This window comes from Myotis yumanensis, unplaced genomic scaffold (assembly GCF_028538775.1).
Source record: "Myotis yumanensis isolate MYYU_CA2020_CCGP unplaced genomic scaffold, mMyoYum1.0.hap1 SCAF_8, whole genome shotgun sequence".
Classification (NCBI taxonomy): Eukaryota; Metazoa; Chordata; class Mammalia; order Chiroptera; family Vespertilionidae; genus Myotis; species Myotis yumanensis.
This window is the reverse complement of record NW_027223759.1, coordinates 28,042,366-28,060,445: the sequence shown is the minus strand read 5'-3', so window position 1 is coordinate 28,060,445 and position 18,080 is coordinate 28,042,366. Positions and strand designations below refer to the sequence as shown.

The window sequence follows — 18,080 nt, the reverse complement described above, 5'->3', positions numbered from 1 at the left end:
TCTCCCACCCCAACCCATTTCCTTCCTCCTTCCTCATAAGTCCCTCACCTCCCCTTGCCCCTCACTGCTACTCCTCTCCAGCCTCACCTGTAGGTTCTTTCCCAAGACTGACGCCCCAAGGCTCAGACCCTAGCCCTCTTCTCCATCGTTCTACAGCCTCATCTGATCCCTGTCATTTTTTTTTCCTTTTACATAGCACGTAACACTTTCTAACATGCCATAAAATCCATGAATTTATCATGTTTACTCTACAGGGTTCCCTCTGTCTCACCCCATGTCCAACTGGAAAATACATTCCACAAAGCAAAGATTTCTAACTCTCTATTCACTGATGTATCTCAAGGACCTAGAGCAGCACCTGGCACTAGTACAGTACTCAATAAATAGGACATTAGTGAATAGATTATTTTAAAACTCTTAATTATAGAAAATGCCAAGTGTACACAAAAGTGGAGAATAGTACAATAAATTCCTAAGAACCATCACCCAAGCCAACAATTATCAACACATAGCTCATCTCTGGTCATCTGTGAACCCACCTCTGGGTCATGTGGAACCAAATTTAGACCGAATGTCAACTCATCAGCAAATATGTTTACTTTTCTATGAATTGATGAATTCCTCATCATCTTTCTTTGGTTTAGAGCCAGCGGTTCTCAACCTGTAGGTCACGACCCCTTTGGCAATCGAACGACCCTTTCACAGGGGCTGCCTAAGACCATCCTGCATATCAGATATTTACATTACGATTCATAACAGTAGCAACATTACAGTTATGAAGTAGCAACAAAAATAATTTTATGGTTGGGTCACAACATGAGGAACTGTATTTAAAGGGCCAGAAGGTTGAGAATCACTGGACTTTAGACTGTCTATGAGGTAGCAAAGAAACACAAAAGTAACTTCTCAAGGTCCAAATGAGGTCCTTTCTTGGGGAGTGGTGTAGAGGAAATCATGACACCCTCAACCTTTTAAAAAAAAAGTCACAGTGTTCTTTGGGAGGGCCTTGAAATTCATAAGGGCATCTGTCCTACTGTGCACAGGGTATTCCCACTCCTGAAGTGCATCATGGTACTTTATGGGCAGATTTCCGAAAATCATAGGAGGATGAGAATAGAAAATCCAAACCAGTAGGACAGGGACCCAGGACACCTGGAGGAATTGTAATCAATTTGATTCCCACTAGCAGCCCTTAGAAACCAAGCAGTGTTTATCTTGGGGGAGGGTTTTTCATTTCCACCAACAGCCTAACAATTCTTTTAATTCCGCTTTAACCAAGGAGAACCTTATAATGCTTTTTTAAACCTCTCTTGATTAAAAAAAAAGTATTTAATATATGAACTATTTGTACTAGAAAATTCTCAAAGTGCTAGGAAACCACCCCCACCCCACCACCTAAAAAAAACAACACCTAGTGATTATAAACATTGGCAACGGATTCAGGATGCCCCAATAACCACAACAAATCCAGGTTTCTCTATTTATTAACCTTACCCCTTTCTGCCTTCGTTTTTTCATGTGCAGAGTGGGGATCAAAGCTGTGTCTCTCAGAAATTTTTGAGAGAAATAAATGGATTTATAGGAACTGACATGTATAAACAGATCGACTTTGCATTCAGTTCATCCTGCTTCCTCACGTTGATATTGGTATCAGTATATGACTTTAAGGTCTGCAGTTGGTGTCTGCCCATAGACTGCGGATTCCCGCCTCCAGTTTAACGCTCTGGGCGCCTGTAACTGGCAGGTACCAGACGTTGGGCGGGATCTCAGGCTGGGTCCTGCCCCCACTCCGGCCTCCAGCGCGTGGCTTCCCGCGCGGGGATGGCTGAAGGTCGTGGTCCCCCGGGGCTGGTTATCCAAGGATGTGAACGATTTGACGAGCAGAAAAGCCCTTCCGTAGGTAAGAGAGGCCCCGGGAGGTGAATTCATGGAAGAAATGCATGATCGCTGGGTCACAGCACTCCCCGTTCCCCAGTTTCGGGCGCGCAGTGGCGGCGGGTTGGGACCGGTCTGAACGCGCTCGCGAGCCTCCTCCCGCCGCTGGGAGCTCCCCTCCAGCGCGGCGCGCATCGCCCCAGTAGGTCACCGTCTGCCTTCAGGAAAGACAGGTTAATCACAGCCAGGATTCTGGTGAAGAGCCAGCATCCCAGGCACTGGGATTGCAAATTCCCATCTAAAACTCGCCAAAAGGTCCCGAGTGCGGAAAAGAAAGGGCGCTTTGAAGTTTAGAGACCTGGGCTCCACGGAGAACTTTCATTAAAACTAAGAGAAAGGTCATCAAATTAGGTGTAGAGCAAGTTGGTGTTGCTGCTGTTCAGATGCAATAGGTTTGGCTTGTCCGGTGCTTACAGGACGGAAAGGAAAGGGTGAAAGGAACAATCTTCTAAAAACACTCCTACACATATCTGAGCACATTAGTGTCTCCTAAAGATGGGAGGTGTGTTTCCAACAAGGTATGTGTTTTAAATAGAGCAAAACACGACTAAATTCCGATATGTTTTTCTTCCAACTGTCTGAAGAGTAGCTGAAATGGACAAAAACGCGAATTTGGTTCAGGCATTATTGGTTATAGACCAGCAATAGTGATTTAAGGGTGGGGAATGGTAAATGCAATTCAAGCATGAATATTGAAAGATCAGTGTATCTGGCCTGTTGTCCCTTAGCGGTTTAGGTGAAATTATGAACCGTGAATTGTTTACCTTTCTGAAGTTACTGTCTGCACTATGAGTGCCCAGCTGTTTTCTTTCTGGTTGAATTTGCCATGTGTACTTAGCGAGGGAGGTGAGAAGGCGGCTGTACTGAACGCATAATGCTTGCCAAGAACCAGACGGAACAGTCCCTGAGACAACCTTGTGGGATGGGTGTAATTATCCACCTTTTAAGAGGAGGCTTGGAGAGGTTAAGTACCTGTCACAAACAAGGGTGGGGCAAGAGGAACATGAACTTGAAACTCCAAAGTCATGCTCTTCCCATGGGGCCACATTGTACATGGAAAACCCAAGCCTGGAGGGAAAAAAAACAAGCCTAAATCTGGGAAGGTCTGCAGTGAGATGTCAAAATATTAAGACTAATTTGGGGATTTAACAACGATTAGCAAATCATTTAGGTTCAGAGGAACAAATTGGAGGTTATTTGGATAGGCTGAGGCATGGTGAATGGTAACAGGCATTGAAAGAAAATTCTGGAAAAGAATAAAGTCAGGAGTCTCAAACAGATATAAAAATGAACACAAGCAGGGTAGAGAGGGTCATGGGGGTGGGGGGAGGGACAGGAACTTCTGTAATACTTTCAACAATAAAGATAACTTTTTTAAAAAATGACCATGTATTAAAGGTTTTATTAACTCATTATTCAGAAAGCTGGTAAGGATATTCCAACCAGATCAAAGAAGAATCCAAAGGATGGTAGATGTATAGATCAGGAATACTGAAATGCAGGCCAAACTGGTTTTCCAGGTGGGAGAGGGGAAGAGGGTTGTTGCTTCCTTGGTTATAACTCATTTGCATGGCCAGAGATAAGAATGATGTCACATTGTTATCAATTAATGCAATTAACAAAGTTGTAAAAGAGCTCAAACAATGCAGTTTTTCCATGAAGGACAAATTTGTTCTCACCCCTCCATGTGCATTTGACCAGTTACCACAGCACATTTCAGTGGTGCGATGCAGTGAGGTGACTTTCTATCTAGGTTGTCCCCTGGTTCTGTGGTTTTGCTAGAAATATTCCTCCTGGCTCACCTGAGACTCGAGTGATGAAACCATAGACATACAGAAAATAAACAATCTGGGAGGAGTGGTTAATTCACCAGCAAATGTTTCATGAAAGTCAAAAAGAATGATGGCATATATGATAAAATGGAATCAGAAGCATGTACATCAAGCGTGTCAAACTCAAAGGGTAGCACGGGCCAAATAAATGAGGCATGCAGCCCATGGGCTGCAAGTTTGCCATGCTTAGTGTACATATTTTGAAGATCACTTGAATCTACTCTTTCAATGGTTTTGGACAGGGAATTTCAATCTTTTTCATCTCATGGCACACATAAACTAATTTCTAAAATCTGCGGCACACCAAAAAATATATTTTTTGCCAATCTGACAAAAAAAGATAGGTATAATTTGGATTCATTTACACTGGACGGCTATTGTCTTGTTGGCTATTGTCATTTTTTTTTATTTGACAGTCTGAGGGAAAAGGGGTCAGTGCCCCTGACTAAATAGTGAGGTATTATATGTTTTGAGAATTCTTGCAATTGGCCTGAGTGGCTCAGTAGGTTGAGCATCGTCCAGTGTTCCAAAGGGTTGTGGATTCCATTACCAGTCAGGGCACACGCCTGGGTTTCAGGTTTGTTCCCTAGTGGGATTCATGTGTAAATATGTGCCATACAATGTGTTAAAGATTTCAGAGTCTAATAGAAGGCTTCATCAACTCAATCTATGTTCTTTTGGGTTTGACCTTACCTGGAAGTATGTTGCCATGAGATGAAAAAGGTTGAATTCGTTGGTCAAAACTTTTGAAAGAGTGGATACATGTGATCTTCAAAATATGTACATGCTTCTGGTTCCATTTTATCATATACTAGAGTCCCTAAGCCCAGCCTGTGCCCTCTCACAGTCTGGGACCCCTCGGGGGATGACCACCTGCTGGCTTAGGCCCACTCCCCGGGGGGATTGGGCCTAAGATGGCAGTCAGACATCCCTCTAGCAGCCCGGGAGCCCTCGGGGGATGTCCACTTATCAGCGGGGAGCAGGCCTAAGCTGCAGTCGGACAGCCTTAGCGCTGTTGAGGAGGTGGGAGAGGCTCTCACCGCCACGGCTGTATTGGCAGCCATCAGCCTGGCTTGTGGCTGAGCAGAGCTCCCCCTGTGGGAGCACACTGACCACCAGGGGGCAGCTCCTGCATTGAGCGTCTGACCCCTGGTGGTCAGTGTGTGTCATAGTGACTAGTCATTACAGTCATTCTGCTGTTAGGGTCAATTTGCATATTTCCCTTTTATTATATAGGATAGAGGCCTGGTGCATGGGTGGGGGCTGGCTGGTTTGCCTTGAAGAGTGTCCTGGAGCAGGGTGGGGGTCCCGCTGGGGTGCCTGGCCAGCCTGGGTGAGGGGCTGATGGCTGTTTGCAGGCTGGCCACAGCCCCTTCAGGGTGGGGGTCCCTACTGGGATGCCTGGCCAGCCTGGGTGAGGGGCTGAGGGCCGTTTTCAGACTGGCCAAGTCCCCTTCAGGGGGTGGTCCTGCTGGGGTGCCTGGCCAGTCTGGGTGAGGAGCTGATGGCTGTTTGTAGGCTGGCCAAGCCCCCCAGCGGGGACCCTCACCCCATGAGGGTGTGGCCATCTTAGGTAAGGGGCTGATGGCTGTTTGCAGGCTGGCCACGGCCCCCAGTCACCCAAATTCCCAGTGGAGGCTGACTGGAAGCAGGTATCTGGAATTTTTTTATCTTCTATAATTGAAACTTTGTTGCCTTTAGCGGAGGCCACAGCAGGCCAGGCCAGGGCAGGCGGGAAGCTTGGCTTCCTCCATCGCCAGGGTAACCAAGCCTCCTGCTTGCTCCAGCTCCGTGGCTGCCGGCCGCCATCTTGGTTGGGTTAATTTGCATATAGTCACTCTGATTGACTGGTGGGCATGGCTTGGGGTGTAGTGGAGGTGCGGTCAATTTGCATGTTTCTCTTTTATTAGATTAGATATGCTATCATTCTTTTTTACTTTCATGAAACACTAGTAGCCCGGTGCACGAAATTCGTGCACTGGTGTAGGGGTGAAAGGGGCCCCTCAGTCTGGCCTTCACCCTCTCCAATCTGAGACCCCTCAGGGAATGTCCAACTACCTGTTTGTGCCCACACTTTTAACAGATAACAGCTCCATTGTTGTTTCTTTCTCATGCTTAAAACCATTGGAATTAGTAGGTATTCAAAGTGTGTATACATTTTGGGGGGACACCCTGTATATCTCTAGTCAGCGGTGAAAGAAACCAACAGCAGATTTGGAACCCCCAGACAGGGAACCTCGCTCAATCCCCTTCGTGGGCAGCAGGAAAATCAACATTTTCTCTCATTAATTCAGAAAAGCACGTCCTGTCACCTGCTGCGTGGCAGGAGTGCGCTAGGCCCCAAGCAAGCGAGGCTCAGTCAGGGCAGCCTTCGCTCATGGGTGCTGGCACCCAAAGTGCACATTCCTTCTCTACAGTCGCCCCGACTATCCCACTGTTTCACTGAGAGGACGGAATTCCTCTCCACCTCTGGGTTCTTGATCTTGAACACTAACCGAAGGCACCTCAGCAAGGGCCGCCCGTGCCCACCAGGTGTGTCTGCCTGCACCTGCTCCTGCCTCAGCACCTGCATTAACCCCCCAGAGGTGATCTCGTAGCTGCACTGGCCTCCGTGGGAACAGGGCATCACCACTCCGCCCTCTCACTGTCATCTCACAGGCGCCCACTCTCAGCACCCAGAACACCCAGACACTCTCCAAAGTACGTGAGCGCATCAGAGGGGATGTGTGTACATCCTGTGGGAGTGTTAGGCATGCCGGGTTGATGGAAGTGCGGTGGAGAGGTGGGGGGAACTTGTGCATGCCTTGGTTTGCAACTGTTGCAGGCGCGGGAGGGTGACAGTGTGCTTGGGGGATGTTCGCATGCCAGGGGGCATGTGCACACCGGAGGCCTCTGGCTTTGCAGATCCGCAAACCCCCGTGGTGCGGCAAGAAGGACATCAGTCTGGCCTGCCACGGTGGCTGTCCCTGCGATCCTGCACCTTCTGGGCCAGGAGGTGGATCTTGTGCAGCCACTCCTGGGCGCTGATTGCCTGCAGGCGCTACTTCAGCTCAGCCTGCAGGCTCTGCTTGGCGTGCTCACAGCTGTCACCACCGCCATGTGGGGAGTACAGGCCACCCTCCGCCGGCCTGCCTCCCCTGTCCAGAGGCTCTCTGTGCTGCTCACCTGCCCAGAGTGACTGGGGCTGGGCAGAAGCCAAGCATCCTGCCCTGCCCAACCCCGGCCGATCCACCCCTGTGCGAGCTGCCGCCCTGCCAGGAAGGGTCACGAATCCAGGTCCCGGGACCGCAGACAGTCTCAAGCACTGCCCCCCGCCCGGCAGGGTCACAGATCCGTGTCTTGGTCCCGTGGACAGCCTCAAGTACTGCCCCCCGCCCGGCAGGGTCACAGATCCGGGTCCCGGGACCGCGGACAGCCTCAAGCACTGCCCCCCGCCCAGCAGGGTCACAGATCCGGGTCCTGGACCGCGGACAGCCTTGCCCACTGCCGCCTGCCTTCAGTATTCAAATTAGCCGCCATCTTGTTGCTTCAGGGTGGGGGTCCCCACTGGGGTGCCAGGCCAGTCTGGGTGAGGGGATGATGGCTGTTTTCAGGCTGGCGGGCCACTGAGGCTCCCAACCTCTCCTTTTTTTCTTATTCTGGGATTTATTTACCTTCTATGGCTGTCACTGGAGCTGAGAGCTGGTTTTAGCTCTGAGGCTCAGCTCCAGCTATGAGACCTCTGCTGCTGAAAGCTGGGATCTGGGTTTGTTTGGGTTCTATACTTGTAACACTGTTGTGATCCTGCTGGCTGAAGCCCAGCTGGCTGAAAGCAGGTTTCTGGGGAATGTTTACCTTCTATATTTGCAACAATGTTTCTTAGAGTTGCAGCTCAGAGGCTGGCAGCAGCAGGCGGGGAACCTTGGCTTCCTCCATCACTGGAGCAAGCAAGCCTCCTGTTCGCTTCAGGTGCCTGGCTGCCGGCCGCCATCTTGGTTGGCAGTTAATTTGCATATCTCCCTGATTAGCCAATGGGAAGTGTTCGGGGCCACGGTCAATTTGCATCTTTCTCTTTTATTAGATAGGATTTGCTGATGAATTAATCAGCTCCTCCCAGACTGTTTATTCTCTGTATGTCTGTGGTTACATGTGTTTTACTTATTTTCAAACATTCATTGGCCCATTGTTTACCATTTATTAGTGGCTACTCATTACCATGTGTGTGATGAAGAACAGTGAAGAGTGACTACCCCAGCAATAATGAAAAAGAAGTTTATTGGCAACAGAGGGTTTGACTGGTTAACCTACGAAATATTCAAGAGCAGTTATTCATCACACCTTTTCATTTCAGCTACAGATGGATGAAACTGCCATAAACATTTGGAGATAATCAGTTTTTCATTATTCCCAAGAAGCCAAAAAGAGTAAACATCAATTAACATTGGCTCTGTTTCCATTTCATCAGCCATGGACTGTTTCCAAACTTCACCGAGCCATTCCTGGATTTATCCCACTGTCATCCTCTGCTTATTTGGGTTTTTCTCCATGATGAGACCCTCAGAACCCTTCCTTATCCCATACTTATCTGGACCAGACAAAAACCTGACCAGCACAGAGGTAAGTTAATATCAATATGTGTGTTAATGTAGTTCAATTTTACCAGACTTGAATAAGATTAATGTGCTGACTTCAATGAATCTCATTTTCATCGTATTTGTATTTAATAGAACTGTTCAAACTATTCTTTCCTCCTCACACTTGCAAAAATGGGAAACCAAAATACGTTACAGGTTGTGATAAATATTTTAACTTTTATAGAGTTCTAACATTGGTCTTACTGCTTGGGAACCTTTCAGGTCTCCTTTGATTCTATGACACTAATCTATATATATAAAAGCCTCATATGCTAAGTGTCCCACCGACTGGTCGACTGACTGGTCACTATGATGTGCACTGACTACCAGGGGGCCGATGCTCCGACTGGTAGGTTAGCTTGCTGCTGGGGTCCAGCCAATCAGGACTGGGCAAGATGGGGCCGGACATGTTCTGGAGCCCTCCCTCAGTGCCTCCCTAGCCACCAGCCTCGATCGGGACTGGGCGAGATGGCCCTGATTGGCCCTAATCACCAGTCAGGTGAAGGGACACCACCTATGCACGAATTTTATGCACCAGGCCTCTAGTTCTAAAATAAAGTCGCTGCCAGGCACTAGAACTAGTCCTAGTAAACTTCCAGGATGGTGATGTATAAGCAGACTCTGATAAAGAATTGTTGCATCTCTTTAGGACACTTCCTCAGTTTTGAAAAACTATCTACCAGAATTATCTTCCCCAGAAGGCCAAATTCTCTTACTTAAAAGATCTACCTCTTTTTTTTTTTTTTTCTAAAAGTGCAACAGGAAATGCTGTGACTCACCTGGAGAATTACTCTGGGCTAGTTTTACTGGTATAATCTCCAGCCAGAGTTATGAAAACACTGAAGATGGTGTGGCTTCACTGGGAAGACTAATTGATGCTGGTTTCCTTGGTGATGAGGTGGCAAGGACAGAGAGGTGAACTTGTGTGTGGTATAAAATCACTTAGAGACAACTGTGTTTCAAAGATTGCCAAATGGAAGTATGTCATGGTTAAGGCAAAACAATGACAGATACAGGTTCAGAATCAGCAAGTGAATCCCATGGGTCTGCTTCTTCGACCATGACGGACCAGTTAATGTATCCATCCTAAGGCACAGCTCAGTGACACTAGCCCAGTGATGGTGAACCTATGACACGCGTGTCAGAGGTGACACACGAACTCATTTTTTTGGTTGATTTTTCTTTGTTAAATGGCATTTAAATATATAAAATAAATATCAAAAATATAAGTCTTTGTTTTACTATGGTTGCAAATATCAAAAAATTTCTATATGTGACACGGCACCAGAGTTAAGTTAGGGTTTTTCAAAATGCTGACACACTGAGCTCAAAAGGTTCGCCATCACTGCACTAGCCTTTCAAATCACTGAACTTTCCCTCATTGTTGGCATTTAAACCCACTAAAGTTGATGCTGTAGAAAGCAGAAGGGATAGAGCAAAGGCTTGTATGGTGGAGCTGCACCTGTACCCATCACGACCCCCAAATCAACAGCTTTTTCAGTACTTTCTCCCTATGAATGAACCTTGAGGTCCCATGCATTGCATTTTTTACTAACTCCATTATTTAATCCATCTTAAACAGAGGCCAGAATTGAGACAAACCAGTAGAATTGGTGGGGGGGGGGGGGGGGGATTGGGGAGCCCAGAAAATTTGACCAGGAAGAATATTAAATGCATTTCTTTTTCCAACTCCATAATTCTATACCATTATTTACTCTTTGACCTTTGTGTATATATTTATCCAGACTTTGGAAGGGCTGACATTTTTGACATAGGGATGGGTCAAATAAAGATAAAGGTTGTTGGGTTCTTTTAGCATGGTAGCCTCTTTATCTAATATTAATCTTTAAACAGGAATGGAATGGTATTATTATTGAATTTATTGGGGTGACATTGGTTAATAAAATTATAAGATTTCAGGTGTACAATTCTATGGTAATGGTATTTTTTTTTAAGAGCCCGAACAAACTAGAAGTGTCTGTTGAGCAATTTTTAACTGATCTACTCAAATACATCTAAACATAATATAGTTCAGTTGTACATATTCTCTTACTGAGATGCACAGAAGTATATAATTTTTTTGGCGGGTGCAAGGGGAGCTCTGTTTTCCTAGTGGCTTTCTTGAAAATCCATTTTCTATTCATTTTCAAAATATGAAGAATATCCTATCCAATTGGATACAAAATTTGACATTGTGCAAGCGACATACCTTAGTACAGTGATGGTGAACCTATGACACGCGTGTCAGAGGTGACACGCGAACTCATTTTTTTGGTTGATTTTTCTTTGTTAAATGGTATTTAAATATATAAAACAAATATCAAAAATATAAGTCTTTGTTTTACTATGGTTGCAAATATCAAAAAATTTCTGTATGTGATACGGCACCAGAGTTAAGTTAGGGTTTTTCAAAATGCTGACACACTGAGCTCAAAAGGTTCGCCATCACTGCCTTAGTATGTACGTGGCTAAGAAAGGTGTTCTTTTCATTTCCTGGTGCTACATGGTCACACTATCCATTTTCCAACTTCACAGATAACCAATGAGGTCCTTCCCGTGTGGACATACTCTTACCTGCTGCTGCTGCTCCCCGTGTTCATCCTCACCGATTACGTCCGCTACAAGCCGGTCATCATCCTCCAAGGGATTAGCTTAATCACTACCTACCTGCTGCTCCTGTTTGGCCAAGGAGTGACAGCCATGCAGGTTGTGGAGTTCTTCTATGGGATAGTCACTGCCACCGAGGTGGCCTACTTTGCCTACATATACAGCGTGGTCAGCCCAGAGCACTACCAGAAAGTGAGCGGCTACTGCAGGGGCGTCATGCTGGTGGCCTACACGGCCGCCTCGGTGCTGGCCCAACTCTTGGTGTCACTGGCCAAAATGTCATATTTTTACCTCAACGTCATATGCTTGGTCTCTGTCTCTGTGGCTTTCCTTTTCTCACTTTTTCTCCCAATGCCCAAGAAAAGCATGTTTTTTCATGCAAAGCCCAGCAAAGAAGCACATATGCCATTAAGCACGAATACAGTGTTAGATGAACCACGTGAAGGGGCAACACCTGGCTGCGATGAAGAGAAACCCACTTCAGAAACAGCCACCACTTCAGGAAACCTGGGTGACGGCCAGCTCAGCAGCCCAAAGCCAGAAAATGTCGCTTGGAGAGTTTTTGTGCAGTGGTTCCAAGATTTGAAGGAGTGCTACTCCTCCAAGCGTCTTCTATACTGGTCCCTATGGTGGGCTCTTTCCACAGCAGGTTTCAACCAGGTCTTGAACTACGTTCAAATCTTGTGGGACTATAAGGCACCATCCCAAAATTCTTTCATCTATAATGGGGCAGTAGAAGCTATCGCAACCTTTGGAGGTAAGTATACCTTGATTGGTTTTCCTTCCATGGGCTACCCTCATTAAGTTCATTTTTCCAGTTGCTAAACTTCACCATGGTGGTAAATTAGCTCTGTTTAGAGGGCATATTCATCTTCTTTAGGGATGGAAGGCACCAGGAAAAGAAAAGAGGAGCAGGACACTTCTCTTTTACGTGTTACAAGGAACTCAGGAACTCAGGATTGAGCACAAAACAAACTCTAGCCAAATTCCTAAGACTTCATTTCATCATCAGGAAAAGTGCTAATAATGCCCCCTGTTCTTCTAGAATTGTTTTCAGTGTCAAAAGGCAAATATACAGCTTGAACCTCAGTGGGAGTTTTATTATTTTAGCAAATGGGTTTAACTAAGTGATCACTGGAAGAGTTTTGGTTAATAAAGAAGTTGGTTTAGCTAGCGCCCACCTTTAGAAGCTCTAGGCTGTACACCAAAAATGTCCACAAGTCACTTTTGTCTGAGATTTAAATGAGGGAAAGATACATGAGAGTCAAGATTCTAATATCAGAGGGAACTCTGCCCTTGAGCTTTGCTCTACAATAAATATTTATGTCCTGGTAAATGGAAACTTAAATGCCACATGAGACTTTGAAGATATTTTCCAGGAAGTAGGAGATTTCCACACCCTCATTTACAAAAAGGTTCAGAAAATTCATGCGGCGTCTGTTTATTATTGTCTCCCCTTTGGGAGACTTCAGTTTAACTGCCAGAAACCAGCACCATGCCGAATGCTCCACTGAAATGATTTCTCCTGTAGCCAAGTTCTGGGGGGAAGAACAGGTGTTTATCCTTTGCAACCATAGTCTTTACTAGAACAAATGTGAAAAGGTTCATTAATCAAATGTCAGTAATTTGAAGCATAAATACCTTTCATTTTGCTAAAGAGAACTATAATTACTAACCCTAATTATAGTCAATTATTCAACGTCTTAATATCAATCAATATAGATTTTCTCACCCAAAATCTCAACTAAATTAGGCCAGATCTGAAGATGTTACGATGGGACTAGAATTAAGATTAAGAATAATAAAGATTAACCTTATTAATTAGAAGTAGTAACTATAATATATAATCATTGTATAAATAAAATGTAACATAAATATGTAAATATAATACAATATAAATGTTAATATGATATAAATATAATATAAATATAAATATTTATAAATATATAAATATAGCCTAAAACTTACTACCCAGTGCAACACATCTGTTACCCATCATTGAAAAAAACTTACTATAAAAATGATGAAGAAAGGCAAATATGGAAGGGCCCAGTGTACTCCCAGAGCAATGGTTTCATCCTCTTCTATTCCTGCTCTTGCGTGTTGTATTGAATAACTGGGTTTATGTATCACTTCTCCCCACTCAGCCATGGTTAGGACTTTGGCCCTTCCACCTAGAATAGTGTTTGGCATGTAGATGATGCTAATTAAAAGTGTGGCAACTAACTGATTGAAAGAATAGGAAGTAAGAGAGAAGCCAAAGAAAAATGTGGTTGAGAAAGGATAAGTCCACATTTAGGTGGATTGCACTATTTTCACAAATTTTGAAAGCAATATATTCATCTTTTAGAATTACTTGAGCCCTGATTTTTAAGAGATCATGCTGATATTCCACATGGAAAGTCAACATGTTTGATCTTCCCTAATGCTTCCTTGCCAGGGGCTGTGGCTGCCTTTGCAGTGGGTTATGTGAAAGTCAACTGGGACCTTCTGGGAGAGTTGGCCCTGGCCTTCTTCTCAGTGGTCAATGCCAGCTCCCTCCTTCTCATGCACTACATAGCTGACATCTGGGCGTGCTATGCTGGCTATTTGATGTTCAAGTCCAGCTATATGCTTCTTATAACCATAGCAGTGTAAGTATTACCAGCCATTTCTGGCCACTCCTAAAACTAAACCATATTCTCTCTCTTATAGTCTTACAGTACCTTTGAGAACTTCAGAAGGATTTTAATCAATTGCAATATTAAATGTTGACTACTTACATTATATTAGACACAATTAAGCCATCTTTTTATTTAACTGTTTGCTGTCTGAATATTACTAAGGGTAGACATCAAGAAAAGAAATTCCTAACTGGGCAAGTCTTGGTGGGTAGTCACATCCCAGGCACATAATGTTTTTAGTAAAAGGTTTATTTTTGCCTTAAAGCAAGCCCTGTCCATTGTTTCTGTGCATCTAGTTAACATACCTTTGAAATAAGCCATCACCACCCTCAAGAAAGCATATAATCTTATTAACTGTCCTGTAGTCCAGTCCCCACCTTGCTGCCTCCCACGTGCATGTAATCTTCCTTAGTCTCCTCCTTACTTTCAAATGCATGAAAGAAGCTACAAAAAACTGTTACTCTCTGGAGCATTTGAGATCTTGCTCCCAGGCACATGTCATCTGTTTGGTTCAAGTAAACTCATAAAAGTTCTTTAAAAAAAAAAAGAAGAAGCAAAGGCCCTAACTGGTTTGGCTCAGTGGATAGAGTGTCGGCCTGTGGGCTGAAGGGTCCCAGGTTCGATTCCGGTCAAGGGCATGTACCTCGGTTGCAGGCACATCCCCAGCAGGGGGCGTGCAGGAGGCAGCTGATCGATGTTTCTAACTCTATCCCTTCCTCTCTGTGAAAAATCAATAAAATATATTTTTTTAAAAAGAAAAGAAATTTCTGTAGGTTCATAAACCAATAGCAATGACAAATTGTCAGGTTGTGATTTTTTTATTTCAAGCAATTTTCTATAACAAGGTGTGTGAAACTTGATTTTGAATGATTCCGTTTAGGTTTAAGCCCTGATTTCACTTGGTTGCTGGTGCAATACCAGGTATATATTTGAAACAAAATATTCTCAGCAAGTTATAAAAAGTTGTATACTGCAAAGATTATAAGAAACTAAATTCCAGAGATTGTTTTTTCATTTATTTTATTTTTTTCATCACCATTTATGTCCTCTTCCACATCCCCCGCCCCCCAACAATCACCACACTGTTATCCATGTCCATGAGTTCTCTTTTTTGCTCAATCCCTCCACCCCCACTATTACCCCGAGATTGTTATTTTTAATTAAAAACATTTAGTTCCACATATAAGTACAAAGAAAGCTGACTACCAGGAAATGTGTTTTAGTAGTAACCAAAAAGATAAACATTTAAATTTAAAATCAAATGAAAAAGATAGAAACAAAAGCTTTATCAAGTTTTGTTTTTTAATTTGTGAAAAATGTTTGATAAGCAATTGACAAAACACAGAAAATGTAAGAGCCCTGGGAAAAGAATGAAACAAATGAAAAAGATAGCAAGTTGTGTGTGTGTTTTTTTCACTGAAATGAGTCAATTTAATGAATCAGACTCATGTGTCTTGAGTTTCTTTTTTTAATGTGAGCATTTGTTAAGGTAGGATTATATTATTTCTTTTCATTGTAATCATATTCAAAACACAAAACCTTTACTTGCATTCCAGGGTAAACTCTAAATAAACATGCATTTTCCAGTCTTTCATAAGTGTTCTGTTTCAAAACCTATATACTTATTAAAAATTAATTACAGATTCAATTGAACAACCAGTTATGGGCTTGATCTTCCAAAGGATAATTCTCCCCAAACTTTGAAACTGTAAATACAGACAATTGACAGTATAAAGAGTAATCCTCCAAAAATTTCCTCAGATTGGGTGTTCTTGTATTTTTATAAAAATTCACTATAAAACAGTATCTAAAGTCATATTGCATCCAATATTCTGAAGTTATAAGAACTTAGAACATTTAGGTTTAATTTCTGGAAGTATTAAATTAAATCGGGTAGGAGGAATTTTGCCATTTTTTCTTTATTTTAATTAAGCCTTTAGCAATATTTTTGAACTCCCTTTCTTTGCTCTTCCTGTTTGTCTATACTTGGGGAGATTTAGATAAGGAGTGCTATTAACAAGAAATAATCCGGTCAGAGAAAGACAAATACTGTATGATTTCACTTATATGTGGAATATAATGAACAAAAGAAACAAACACAATAGAAACAGACTCACAGACACAGAGAACAGACTGACAGCTGTTTGGGGGGCTGGGTGAAAAAGGTGAAGGCACTAAGCAATACAAATTGCAGAATAGCCACAGAGATGCAGATTGCAATGTGGGGAATATAGTTAATAATGTCGAGATAACTGGGTATGGGGCCAGGTGGGAAATTGGGGCAGCAGGGACCACTCTGTAGAGAACATGGTGTGGAATAGTATTGAATGTAAACTGTGGCTGAAAAATAAAATAAAATAAAATAAAATAAAATAAAATAAAATAAAATAAAATAAGATAAAATAAAAATTTTCAATCCGGAATAAAAGACACTTTCTGTTTTGTTTTGTTTTTCTTTCAATTATACTTGTCATACAATATTATGTCAGTTTTAGGTGTTACAGCATAGTGACTAGATAATTATACGCCTTATGAAGTGATCACCTGGTAAGTCTAGTAGCACCTGATACCATACATAGTTATTACAATATTATAGACTAAATTTCCTATGCTTTACATTCCTGAGACTGTTTTTATAACTGGCAATTTGTATATCTCAGTCCCTTCCCCCTTTTCACCGGACTCTTCAACCCCCGTCCCATCTAGCAGACTGCTTTCTCTTTTGTTTTTGTCTTTTCAAGCTAAGAATCCCATGCATGTTCTTGTTAAAAACCTATCCCATGTCTAATGATAGATTTCAGATTGCAGTTAATCTGAGCATGGAGCGATATGCCCTGGTGTTTGGAATCAACACCTTCCTGGCCCTGGTGGTGCAGACCATCGTCACCGTGATCGTAGTAGACCAGAGAGGGCTTAACCTGCCCATCAGCGTTCAGGTAAGCTGCAGCACTTCTCTTTAGAGTTGGTGGGAATATAGAATAACTAGGTCATCTCAAAAGATTTTACAACCTTACCACTGCAACGCTGAAGTTACTCAAATTCCTTGGCTAGGCAAATTTTAACATAAGAAATTTCCTAGTTATCAGTATAACACACTAAGTAGTTTTGAACAATAATCTCAATAGGTCAGCATTTACTCTTGGCTCTAAAACATCAGGCAACACGTGATTGTGTCCCCATATGTCTCCTCTCCCTCCTACCATCTAGTTTCAAGGTTATTGGAGTTCAACTAGGAAGGCCACCTGGGGCGGACCTCTTTTCCCTGTTCCTGCTCCACCGAGGGACTGAAAATTAGCCCAATATCACATTTTATATATAAATCTGAAAAAAAAAAGGGGGACATAAGATAGATAAGAAGTAACCTCAGTGTCCAAAATTTATTCTTGGAGACATTACATATAGCATTGCTCTACCCTCCAAACACAGACACACAGATCAGTGGGATTTAGTATTTTTCTACCATTGGCAATATTAGCTAGAATTTGTACCAAGCAACCCTGGCTCCAAAGCCCACACTTTCAGTTACTGTATTGCTTACACTTTCACATCGGGTTCTTCCAAGATGGGAGAAGAAGAAAATACTGTGTAAGTCTAAATATCCCACATTGAGATACTGGGTCTCAGTTACCCCATAATCCAAGCAAATCAAGAGCATCACTATGAATGATCAATGACAGAGATGGTCACCTTTCATGTGTGTCTAATTCTATTTGTTTTTCTACAGTTTTTAGTTTATGGGAGTTACTTTGCTGTCATTGCTGGAATTTTCCTTATTAGAAGCCTATACATTATCTACTCAGCCAAATGCCAAAAGGAAGTGCAGAGCTCTGCTACAAGTCAGAGCCACAGATGAGCCACACCCAGAGGGACCAGAAACGCCATCAAGGGAACAAAGCCCTAATCTTATGTCAACCACTACAGGCTCTTAGCGAGGACTGGGCTGGTCACCGGCCCCGGGTGCCATAAATTGACAGTCTTCACAAGTCTGGATGCCAGTGGACCTTTTCAAAACCACAACAAAATCTCAGCTTTAGATCAGATATCCATATGCCCAGCTGAACTGGATGCAGTTGACAGGCCCATTAATCTCAATTAAACAACCCATGAATAGCAGTGACGGAAAAAATCTGGCTTGTTTCCGTGCCAGTCGACCAGGACTGCTACATGCTAAGCAATGAGGTCCCCAGTGAGGTCATGGGGTGGATGTTCCCCATTTGTGAGCAGAACGAAGTGAACTGCCCGTTTCTTGCTTAGATATTTATCCTACCGAAACAGACTACACGTGGAGCAGTTTTTGTCACATGCGCCATTTTCCCTCTTCTTCCACTAAGTGTATCTCTGTATACTACAGTTCTCTGAGAGAACTACAAGGTTTGGTCTCATTTCTAAGGACTCCACTTTAATTAATTCTGATAACTGAGCATTAGGAG

The 18,080-nt window shown here is 43.4% G+C and overlaps 1 protein-coding gene and 1 long non-coding RNA gene across 2 annotated transcripts; one reads left to right on the top strand and one right to left on the bottom strand.

Moving 5' to 3' along the window:
- Positions 1-1,803: 1,803 nt before the first annotated feature.
- Positions 1,804-17,763, top strand: SLC19A3 (solute carrier family 19 member 3). Its single transcript, XM_070422305.1, has 6 exons — positions 1,804-1,900; positions 8,212-8,363; positions 10,916-11,744; positions 13,428-13,620; positions 16,445-16,586; positions 17,375-17,763. Exons 1-6 carry the CDS (start codon positions 1,822-1,824, stop codon positions 17,501-17,503), a joined length of 1,524 nt encoding a protein of 507 aa, XP_070278406.1. The 5' UTR covers positions 1,804-1,821; the 3' UTR covers positions 17,504-17,763.
- LOC139015077 (uncharacterized) lies at positions 12,413-13,080 on the bottom strand. Its single transcript, XR_011472403.1, has 2 exons — positions 13,001-13,080; positions 12,413-12,570 (listed from the first exon to the last, which is right to left on the bottom strand). It is a non-coding gene; the product is annotated as an uncharacterized lncRNA (long non-coding RNA).
- Positions 17,764-18,080: the final 317 nt, after the last annotated feature.

What these genes read in the sequence shown, in the direction of transcription:
- SLC19A3 (XM_070422305.1), top strand. Translation starts at nt 1,822, where the DNA reads ATGGCTGAAGGTCGTGGTCCCCCGGGGCTGGTTATCCAAGGATGTGAA. An exon ending in GCAGAAAAGCCCTTCCGTAG is followed by an intron (nt 1,901 to 8,211) that starts GTAAGAGAGGCC and finishes CCATTTCATCAG; the next exon opens with CCATGGACTGTTTCCAAACT. An exon ending in AGCTATCGCAACCTTTGGAG is followed by an intron (nt 11,745 to 13,427) that starts GTAAGTATACCT and finishes CTTCCTTGCCAG; the next exon opens with GGGCTGTGGCTGCCTTTGCA.